The sequence below is a fragment of the Ostrea edulis genome, chromosome 9, assembly GCF_947568905.1.
Source record: "Ostrea edulis chromosome 9, xbOstEdul1.1, whole genome shotgun sequence".
NCBI classification, from domain to species: domain Eukaryota; kingdom Metazoa; phylum Mollusca; class Bivalvia; order Ostreida; family Ostreidae; genus Ostrea; species Ostrea edulis.
In genome coordinates, this window is record NC_079172.1 from 57,659,195 (window position 1) to 57,671,467 (window position 12,273).

At 37.2% G+C, this 12,273-nt stretch overlaps 1 protein-coding gene across 1 annotated transcript in view; it reads left to right on the forward strand.

Moving 5' to 3' along the window:
• The window catches only part of LOC125660040 (uncharacterized), a 34,609-nt gene that overhangs the window by 2,854 nt on the left and 19,482 nt on the right, over window positions 1–12,273 (forward strand). The window contains exons 3-6 of the mRNA XM_056149689.1: window positions 8,501–8,692; window positions 9,391–9,565; window positions 9,819–10,084; window positions 11,841–11,907. Coding sequence (XP_056005664.1) covers window positions 8,507–8,692; window positions 9,391–9,565; window positions 9,819–10,084; window positions 11,841–11,907 — 694 coding nt within the window. The 5' untranslated portion in view covers window positions 8,501–8,506. The remainder of the gene's footprint in view (window positions 1–8,500; window positions 8,693–9,390; window positions 9,566–9,818; window positions 10,085–11,840; window positions 11,908–12,273) is intronic.

Genomic DNA, 12,273 nt, shown 5'->3' on the forward strand with positions numbered 1-12,273 from the left:
TGTTGAGCAGCGCTGAAATGAACAAGACAGGGGGGTTCGAAATTTTAAGATCAAATGGGGCATAACTCTAAGAAAAATTATTGAATAAGAATTTCGTGGGAATATGCACATCTACACAGTGTATCCTTATTAAGTACAAAGTTTCACGAAATTCTGTTGAGCAGTCTCAGAGGAGTTGCGCTGACAAGAACGGGACTGACGGACGGGTGAAAAACATTATATCCTCCGCAACTTTGTTGCAAGGGGGTATGAAAATGGAAATCCGAAGTACATGCAGATATACATATAATATAATACTACATTAGTAGGTATTAACTGTTCCATCGTCAGACAGTCGGCGTTAAATGTGGAAGTCGTGGGTTTTTAAGGTATTCAATGAAAACGTGATGACAACGAACAGTGATCAATATCATAACTCCTATAAGGAATACAAAATTAAGAGTTGGGCAAACACGGACCTCTGGAAATACCAGAGGTGAGACCAAGTGCCTAGGAGGAGTAAGCACTCCTGTCGACCGGTCACACCCACCGTGAGCCTAAAATCTTGATCAGGCAAACGGAGTAATCCGTAGTCAAAATCAATGTGTAAAGACTGGCCTCTGTCAGACAGCATTAGACCTAATGACAGGTTGTATTGGCAAACTAGATCATTATAACTACCATAGAATTTACGAAATGTTGACTTTTAACGAGATTGTTGAAACCCCAACATCAACTTTGTCAGTAGCCTGTCTCGATTTAAAAACTGATCAGCTGAGATACATAAGCACCATATGCAGATGATAATGAACTATTGCTACATAACTACCGATCATATTTCTTGTCTAGTAAATGGATGGTGGGGTATTTGTAATCATGATGTCATTTTGAAAAGTTTATCAAGCAAAAATAATCCACCATAGGAATTAACAAAATTTTGTTTTCTGTTTTATTTAACCTAGAATTTTACATTGAAGTCTATGGAAAGACTGTTTTATTCTTTGCTGTCTAAACGCAAGAACCCATGGAAGTACGCAACTGCGTGCACATCATGTAAAGTCAGTCCAAGTACACTCGGTGAGTTGGCATATTAAAACACTTTCGAAAACAATTTTGTGAATTCGTTTTGTTTCGGAAATTGACCCTCCCACCCCCAAAATACACGTTACTATGCAGGAAAAATAAGGAGATTTAATTGATAAAACCCAAAGAGCTACTGGGGGCCAGGGCTTTGTCTCAAGGCAGCCCCCAGACCCCTGTCATACTTTGTTTATACTTCATTTCCTTTGTGGTTACGCGCCTGAATACTCGAGAGTTCAAGGGGGAAATTGGGGAAGTTCTCCACTAGCACCTGTGCGATGAAAGTGTTCAGCAACAAGCTTGTAAAACAGGGATACGCAGATTGTTTCAATATGTACCAGACATTGATTTACTGGGCATTTGTTCTGTTTTGTGATTATTTTCAAATCGACTAAATACATGATGTGACATTGTCGTAAGAAAACAAAAACGTGATAAACATATTTTGAAGAAGAGAATTCATCAAAGAGATTGACCGTGCTGTATCAGAGATATTTAACTGATACGTTGTCCTCATTTGAGTATGTGTGATACGACTCTCGAAAGTATCCAGTATTACTGTGTCACAGATACAGCTAGTATACCCAGTTCAGAAGCAGAAAGAAAGTAGGGAGACCTGAGACGCCCCCACAGTCTTTCATACTGCGTTATTGTAAATATGAATAGTTAGTTATTTTCTCATGCAAAGTAAGATGTATTGGGACTGCCCCTCCACTTTTTTTCATAGTTCAAATGGGAAGGATATAAGTTTAGAGGAAAATGTACGCAATCAGTACAGCCGTAAGAGGTAGCATATCTCTAGTATCAGGAACACATCCAGTAGACTATGTTGTTAAGTGGCTCTGGTGGCAAAGCTTTTATCCCTATTCTAGCTATTTATTTATTTTTTGCGTTGGTTATATGACGTCATTACGTTTATTCACTCGGATCACTTCGGAATAGAGGGCAGTTTTCTAAGAAGAATTCGATAAATTCATTTTAAAAAACATTTAGTTTTTCCGGGAGAGTAAATAGATGACCGCATTGCAAATGTTAGGCGTAGCTATAGATCGCCATACATCCGAGTCTAGATGTAGGGTACCGGAATCTGCCGAAGTTTACCGAATGTACGTATATTTGACGTTCTCAAGTTTTTCAATCAATTCATGTTTACTAAAATTTACAACTTTGAAAAAAAAAGCTGTGAAATGCTGACCGTATATATAAAACATAAACAATCTACATTTGTTGAATAGTTTGTACTTCAATCGGCCCAGTGGCACTGAACGTACATGTAGTTTGCAAATCGGCCCTATGACACACAAATGGTTTAAAAGGTTCAAAATAAAATCAGTTAGATTGATTGATTGTGTCTTGTTTAAAGTCCCTCTCGAGAATTTTTCACTCATATGGAGACGTCACCAATATCGGTGAAGGGCTTCAAATTTAGGCCTATACTCGGCGCTTACGGGCATTGACCAGTGAGGGTTCTTTAGCGTGCCACACCTACTTTGACACGGGGTATGCGTTTTTAAGGTCATCTCCGAGGACCCGTGACAGTCACACCTGATGCCGAGCGTTTGGCGATGGAACTGTCATTACCTGTTTTAACGACATAGACCTGTCGCGGCTGGGATTCGAACCCCGACCTTCCGCATGCGGGGCGAACGCTTTAACTTCTAGACCACCGCGGCGGTTCAAAATCAGTAAGATAAATAATTATATCAATGAATTTAGTTTGTATTGTATTATTGATGTTATATAGACAAACAGAATCTTGTGAATTACCCGTAGGTATTCCTTTTCTGAAATGCTCCCCTCAATGGTGTTGATGTAGCCACTTGTAAACCTATGACGGACACGTATGTGACATTCAAGTTGTTTTCATCGCGAGAGGGGCAATAGAAAGAAATACATGTAGATGTGGTAGGCTTAGACCCCGTTAAATGGGGGTATTGCTAAAACGCGGAAAGGAAAACAGAAAATATTTTATGCAATAATGCTATGAGGAGGTCAGCATTTTGTAAAATCAAAAGGCTTATTATGAACAAGGGAAGCAGAAATCACAGAGAGAACAGGAAGTCATCCTCAGAATCCAATATCTCATATTAATACCTCATACTAATGCATTATTATGAATTTAAAAACGGTGGACAGGGCCGTAAGTAGGGTTCTAAATCAGGGGAGGCAGGGGATTGGGGGCCGCCGATTGACTTTACGACTGAAAATGACACTTTTTAAATCCCAATTTATCATGTTTGTGTTTCATTTGTACTATGTAAAGAATCGTAATATGGTGTCAAAGACAAAGGTGCTTGTCTTCATTTTAAACATATATCCTATAATATAACATTTATATAATTTTATTTTCTTTTTTGCCAAAAAATCAGACGAGGCAGTTGCCTCGTCTGCCTCATCGGCAGTTACGGCCCTGGTGGAGTTTGTGGATGAATGTACCTGTACCAACAGGCGCTTGAACACCCCCCCCCCCCCAACACCCCCCCCACACACACACACACACACAGATTGTGACAGTATGTTGTTTCACAAATGAAGAAAAGATAAGATGAACATACTGAAAAAGACTTGAATTATAATTGAACCCCTTTCAAATTCTATTACTTTATTCTGGCTGCTACCTTAAGCAAAGATTTTATGAGCCTACCCAATGAATACCCCCCCCCCCCGAAAACAACATTGTAAGAGATAAAATAATTTTTTTAACAATTTTCCCAAAACGTAGCTTTTTTAAATCGAACGTGCTTTTAATCGAACTACATGTATATATGTTTAAGATAACTGAATTTGAATTTAGTTCTACACCTGGTACAATATACATTTATGTATCAAATCAAATTTTAAAGCGAACGAGTTCGGTGTGGAAAAAGGGTTTGCCTCATTTGGGATAAATCTATGTGAAAGTTCTGTAACGTGTTTTCTAAGGGTTCATTTCAAAGGATAAAGGAATCTCGTGAACTCTAAATATATATATATGTGTGGAATTTTCCTCGGGCTCTACTTGGGTCAAAAATTAAATACATAGAATCACTATCATTTACAATGATTATTCTGATTTACTGGGATACTTGTCCCGGGTTCTGTTTTTCTTAAAAATACACTGGGACACAAGCCGAGGTTCTATTCACACGGTTCTGTAGAGATGGCTGGGCACTTTGCACCTGGTTCTGAAACTAAGTTCCTATTGCTTGTGAGTATTCGGTGCTTCACCCTTATTCAGGATTACTACACCTTGTATATCACCACAATTCCTTAGTTTGTCTTTCACCAGTGGCTTATATTTCTACCCTAACCTTTCAAATTCTTTTCACTATTAATTCTTTAATAGATTACCTTCTAATTCTGGCTTACTTCCACCAACAGCGGGCTGCTTACGAATGATGAATGCTGCCTCTGCAGCCTCTTATATAGCAAAGGGTTATACCCATTCAAATAGGGGTAAACAGGATCTCGGACTATTCCATTAGTCTGAGTCACTTCAGTGTTTGGAAGGTATAGGCCCATTGTATAGTTCATTACTCATTACAGTTCGTACATTTACCTATATCCTGCGGATTAGTGTTGAAACTGAAGAGATACAGCGGGAAAGAAAGATTGAAACAGAATCAATGTAAACTAGGGTGAAGTTTACGACCCATAGTAAGAGGAATCAACATATTTATTTCATAATATATGAAATAGCTAAAAGACTGAAACAGAATTTATGCTTGAATGGAATTAAAAGTCATCTCATTATTAACCTTAATGTTAAGATATACAAGTATTTAGTTTAGAAATGAACTGCCAGAAGTCCTCCTTATTTAGGATTGGGGTGCTGCGGTCACTAAGTCTGTTACATGTGGTTAAAAAATAATAAATCAAACACAAGACTTAATAAGATCATGAGTTATCGTTATTTTGTACATATAATACTCCCTGTTGTGAGCACACACATACACGGTATTAATTATGTGTAAATACATGCACACGTGAGTTTTTGACGTTTTGCCACGGGGGGGGGGGGGGGGGGGGGGGGAGTAGGGGGTATAAACCACGTGTGTTCTTTTCATTCTCTACCCATAGGTATCACTGCTCGCTAACCCCTCTGTCAATGCCGAAATTTCAAAATTCTTGTAAAATGCTTTGTAGATTCTTATACAAGCGTTTAACTTAATTCGCTTAATCAATTTATGATGCAAAATGTTATGATAAAGTTGTTTTATCGCTTGTAAACAATTCCCAAATTGTTGATTTTAATAAAAATGAATGATTTCCATCCGATTTTTTTTGCGTTATCTTATCTACATTAATCATTCTTATTCTTAAGGAGGTACTCTACATCGTCATAATGGCTGCCTTCTTTAAAAACATGGAGGGAAAAATCAATATCAGCAATACTTGACTTTTCCTTTTGAATTTAAATACCTAGCCGAGTAGCTCAGTAGGTTTGCATGCCGATTGCTGAACTGTAGGTCGCAGGTTCTAGTCCAGCAGGGGTTTTAAATTTTTTTCAGACTATCTTGTACTAAAACTGTATTTTTTGAAAAAATATAGTAAATTTGAAAATTTCCAGCTTCAAAATAGTGTTGTACATATCCTTCACTTTTCATCCATATCAAATTTCTCTAGTGTAGCATACCTCCTTAAATTCCGCCCGTTTCGTCTTCCGTTCCGCGCCGAGCCGAACACAACACCCTGTTAAATGGATGGTTGACACAGCATCAGGTAGTGGTGCTATTGAAAGAAATACATGTAGATGTGCTAGGCTTAGACCCCGTTAAAGGGACTGTTGGCATAGCATCATGTAGTGGACATTTCTTTTTCACTTCAATTGCCAGAGACTATTTAATTCTGTATTCAGCTGGGTATCTTTCAAGCATAAAGTGAGGTTCACACAGCACTAAAAACCTCGTTGGCTGGGTAAAGTCTAATCTACTTAAAATTAGATCTTCCATCCGCTCACAGGTTTTTGATACGTCACGCGACTTGGTTGGGTCTAGAATTTCGAAAAAAGAAATTATCATCTCCCCTTCGCATTAGTTCAATTAAATGTTTGACAGGAAGCATCAACATATTTATACGTAAAATCTACCATATCACATCCACATCTTAGAATTTTATCAAAACCGGAACAGACGGTGTGACATCAAAATTTATTGATTTTTGTGGTTTTGAATACAAAAGAGTTCCACATCATGGTTGCCTCCATAGATGGTGGAAGTTCCAATTTCTAACGTTTTCAAATTAGTACTGAAGCTTATCTAGGCCGTATAATCAACAGAATAGTATGACAAATTCATATGATATAATTAATCCTATCATTTACATGTATCATGTGTTAATCGAATGAATCGTCCTTGAGGATTTTATTTGAAAATGGAACCATTTCGGATATATGGCCACATGGGGACAGTGCATACCCACTTCGTCCATGGCTCCTTACACTTGTACTTAACCCTTCTAATGCAGCAGAAGACCGGTAAAACTATGCTCATATTTGAACAAAAAATAATACAATTGAGAAGAGCATTTAGCGTATTTAAGTCGAGATTTAGGTGTGTCCATTTGTGTGGGGGAGCTCTTTTCTAAGAAAACATGTGAAATAACAGTAGCAGTTGCTGTATTACATAATCTGCTTGTGGACAACTGCGTACCTCTACCAGAGGGTTGTAACCCAGTGGATCATGGACAGATTGGAGGGGAGCAATATGTTGGAAACCCTATGAATGATGGAGCAAGAGTCCAACTGAGACTTATAAATAGATGCTTTGTATGATTGGATGATTTCAGCTTCTCCTTCGTCAACTTTCCATATTTATGTACCAATATTCCATTATCACCTGCATATGGTGTTTATATCTCTCAAATGATTCGATACGCAAGAGCTTGTTCTGCGTATGGTCAGTTTTTAAATCGATGCAAGCTACTGATGGTACAGGGGTTTCAACAGTCTCGATTGAAGTCAGCATTTCGCAAATTACATAATATAACATACGTTATAACGATCTAGTTCGGCAATACAACCTATCATTGGGTCAAATGCTGTCTGACGTGTTTCAAACCGATTGTTGGGCCGTTCTTGCCACACTGATTTTGACTACGGATAACTCGGTTTACCTGATCAGGATATAGGGCTCACGGTGGGTGTGACTGGTCGGCAGGGGATGCTTACTCCTCCTAGGCCGTGTTTGCCCGACTATCTATTTTGTATTGCTTATTGGAGTTATGAGATTGATCACTGTTCGTTATCCTCGCGTTTTAACTCACATGAAGGATCTTTTGAAATTTATCATACAAGGCAATCGACAGTGTGAGGGGTGGTGTGTGTGTCTGTAAGGGGAAGGGGGTATATTTTTCTAATTGACTTTAAGAAATGAATGCGATAAAAGAAACAACATTCATATTATGCTGGAAATATTTTGCCTATCATTCTAGTCCAATATATTTTTCCAAATATTAATTTCATTTTGACTGTTTGCTCATCTTCAAAGAATAAATGCGTTTTTCCATGTCATATATCTAAATGGCTAGAGTAACCTCCCATTAGTGTTTTGGCAGGAAAAATGTTATTTTTAGAAACTACACACCCATACCTATCTAATGATGATATGGAATATATGCCTGACCAGACATAATTTTTTCGTCTATTGTACATCAGATAAAAAAAAATCCTAAGATAAAATTTAAGACATCTTAATCAAGATATCATTGAGAGCCATTCATTTTACATCCTAAGAAACATCGATAGGGTTAGTGAATCTTGTCATTGTGTTACCCTTGCGTTGACTCAACGGTTTCTTATTATGACGTCATATTTCCTGGAAGTAATAACGGCATCGTTACATCACAGTAAATCAATCTACTTATCAGAACTCTCTTTGATGACCAATTTTGAAAATTAAATTACCTTTAATATTTTCCGGAGGAGCTAATATCAATTATGTTGACTGTTTCTCTGTATAGAGGCTACTTTTTTAGTACTCGTTATTAAATATAAGATTGTTTTATTGATTGATTGTTTGCTGTTTTCCGCCACACTCAACAATTTTTCAGTTATCTGGTGGCGCCCAGTTTTTATTGGTGGAAGAGAGAACCCAAATACAATGTACCTGGGAAGAGAACACCGACCTTCCGAAAGTAAACTGGGAAACTTTCTCACTTACCGGTGCGAGCGGGATTCGATTTTGTGATTTTGAGCGCGATGCTCTAACCACATGAGCTCTTCTATAACTGATATTCCGAAGAAAAGGTTAAGGTCACTACCCTTGGACCACAATAAAGATCCAAGGCTTTTCTTTGAATTTATTTTTCGTTTTTTGATAAGATCGACGGTTAGTATCGCTTGTAATTTCTGAAATAGGAATTTATCACGGTCGGAAGGCACACACACACATGTACACTGGCATTGTTTTCAAATAAGAAAATGTAACAAAATTTTATGATTTATCAACTTTCTATCCAATAGATAACAATGCGACTGCTGTTTGGTTTAGTTGTCTTTGTACTGTGGCAGCACACAGACTGCTTGACTAGGACAACGAAACTATTAACCCTCAACACTTTCTTGATCAACATCCAAACGGAATATCAGAAGAGAGCCGAACACATCGCAAACAATATCGGATCTACGCAGGCGGACATAATATGTTTGCAGGAGGTATGCCCCATTTTGATTGTAGCATATTTGGCGCAATTGAAGCGTTTCTAGAGAATTTGAAATATTTTGCAGAAACTGACGTTGGTGATATTATAATTTTTGAAGTATCTGTAGTAATCCAAATGGTTATCATTTGACAACAAATGACGTCTCTAAATGTTTTTAACAACGATTTGCACTAAATGGTCTGTCCACATTCAATAAAATAGTTATAACTTTGATGCCAGTAGGTTATTGCAATGAAATTATTTGAATACGATGAAATAGATGACAGTTAACGTAGTTTACAAACCGGCCCAAATCGGCCCTGTGGCACATAAATGGTTAAACGTCCGAGAGGATAGCTCACTACTCACTTACAACGAGACACATTTACGAACAGGATAATGCATAAGTCACTCTGATTTTCAAGATTTTCATAATTGATTAACTAAAGATAATACCAATTAATAACTAAAATATTTATAGAGCGTCCTGTATAATCAAAGTTACTCTAAGGCGCTTAACAATAAGGTATATGAATGTGCATTACAAAGTAAAAAATATAAAAATTCGCACATTAATTAAACATAATTAATGATATTAATTAGAATATAATTACTCTTTCTTTCTTGATTTTCACCGTACACTTTTGACGAATCTTGTTTAGATGCAACATGTGCACAAAATAGACGACGATGGCTATGAATACTTTACAGGTTTGGGATGATAAAGATGTTCTTGCTATAGTGAAAGCAAATCAAGAAAAGTATCCTTACACATTGAGTGGACTACACAACGAAACACAAGAGTTGCTGCAGTCGTCAAAGACAAATCGACCACGTTGTTTGGAATTAGGAGTTTTAGTAATGGCTATAAGGACAGTAGCTAACGGTGTGTATGAATTTGGAGTGAAGGACATCGGTGTTATGTATTCTGTTTAAAATATTGACGATGGGTGATTTCAATACCGCGCGAGAAATTTTTGTGATGTCGTTTCTATAAGTGTAACAGAAAATTAACATAATTTCTTTGATTTGGAAGGCATTCTATATATGATATAGAGTTTTCCTCCTTTGATTCTTGAAGATTTAAAAGTTATTATATGATGAATGAGGAGTTTAACAGTTTTATTTGATTATTGAAGGATGCTTGGGAGAGGAGGGTGATGCCGCAAGGTTGAAATGCCTCATGGAAAAGGCCGGCTATTTAGACTTGTCTCGTCAATGTATTGCCTGCCTTACCTTCTCTGGTTTTGATATTGGTTCTTTGCTGAAAAATTGTCTCTTCTCCAACATACAGACAAACCTACCGGGTTTACTAGTACTTAGTAAGAGGAAACTGCTCAATCCTTCAATGACGTATTTTCGACAAGAGAAGACCCTTTTCAATCGAGGGTACATTTCATTCGAGGTAACAGTTTCAATATCTTCTCAATTTTCTCAGGTCACATAACACACATACATGTATCTTCTTCAGTTGCCGCTTATTGATTTCAATGATTGAAATCCATAAACTCTCTTACTACATCTGTACGTATACTGCCAGGAATTATCGTCATCAATCATACCCCTACGCAAACTAAATTTAGGGTATATAGGAATCACTTTGTCCGTCCGATTAAATTTCCACTTGATATAGCTGAACTTATGCAACTCACACCAACTGTGATAACATAGGACAAAGTTCATCTGTAGTGATTTATGGGTCAAAGAGTCAGGATAATGAAATATTTGTAAAAGATACAGTTTTGGTACTTTGACTGATTTACTTGCTTAGGTCTCATGAGTACATGGAAATTACTAAAACCCAAAGTAGACCCATCACCTTCTGAATATAAAAAAAATCTTAAACAAATTCCGTTGTTTTCAAGCAAAAATTATCCGAAATAAAACAATCCAAACATTATACAATTAATATTTATACAGATGGTTCAAAAGACCGAAATCAAGTCGCTGCTGCTGCAGTTATCACAGACGACGTTTTCTCTGCACGACTTCCGAAAGAAGCAACAATTTATACTGCCGAAGCAAAGGCTATTCAGCTTGCGTTTGATTACGTAACAATTTCTAATGACAAAAATTTGACTATATTCTCAGACTCCCTATCATGTCTACAGTCGATAAACAATACATGTATGAATATTATCATCCATATATTTTAGATATATTAACTGTTAGTACCTTCTAACTAAATAAGAGTTCTGTTGAATCCCAAGCCGTATTGGTATTCCTGGCAACACCAAAGCAGACAAAGCGGCAAAAAAATGCACTTCAAGATGATCTTGCACTTTTAAAATCTCCTACACTAATCTAAAATATTTCATAATACTATATTTAAATTCCTTTTGGCAAATCTATTGGATTTCTTTGACACCAACTTTATTCTACTTAAAACAAAGCAAACAAACCGTGTAACATCGTAATGAAACGCTAGGACGAAGTGATTATTTCAAGAATACCCATCGGACATTCAAAATTGACTTGTTCTTACATGTACCTACGAAACAGAGAACTTCAACCTGAATGTATATCTTGTGACTGCTCTTTTAGAATGCAGTGATTTTACGCCTATACGGAATAGACTTTTTGGTAATTTGCTTAAATACCTTTGTAATACAACTGTTCATAAACACGACATGATAAAGGAGCAGGTAACCCTGTACCGACATTGTAAATGTCATGATCCCAGAGGAAGGCGTTTGGAACCAAAGTGAGACCAAAATAGTCATAGTGATTAAATGCGTGTGTTACATGTAACAATTGAATTTCTTCGTGATAGATACCCTTCCAATTCTTTTCAAATTTGGTATGACGCATCTTCGGGACAAAGGGAACATAAATTATAAATATCAGGACTTCTGCACCCCTGGGTTAGAAGCAAAATCTGCTAAAAGTTGACCTATTTTCAAAAAATATTCTCTGCCACCACACATCTTTAAGAAAAACTAAATGCGTTGTCAAGTAGAAAAGGAAAATTTCTATCAAAATTAAATTATAAATTCCATAATCCCCGGGGTAGAGGTTCGGACTCCAGTATGTTTTCTATGTATTGAATTGTGTAACAAGTGATGAAACCGGCAGTTCGTTTATCCCGCAAAGGGAAGATAACTGCCGAGGGAATACAATGGCGGAATGATTTTTTAACAAAACGTTATTATTTCCTATAGGTTGACCAGGTTGGAGATATCAGGTGCACACACCAAACAAGTGATTCACTGGGCGATTATTACGATGGTAACATTTAAATTGCTCTTTACTATAGAACACTGATATAATTATTGTTTGTTAGTTCGTTTTTACGTACCGTCGAGGATTTTTCACTCATATTGAGACGTCACCAATTTATAGGTGAAGTACCACAAATGTAGATATATTCTTAGGGCTCAGGACCGTAGCAGTGAGGATTCTTTAACGCGCCAACGCCTGATACCACACGGAACTTCCATTTTTAAAGTCATACCAAAAGACCCGTGATTCTCACTTCTAAATGCCGAGCGTTGGGCGAAGGAGCAATCACTACCTATGATAACGTCTTAGGTTTGACGCTGCCATGGCACAAAGGAGTTCGAACTCACGAACTTCCGGTTACGAAGCGAACGC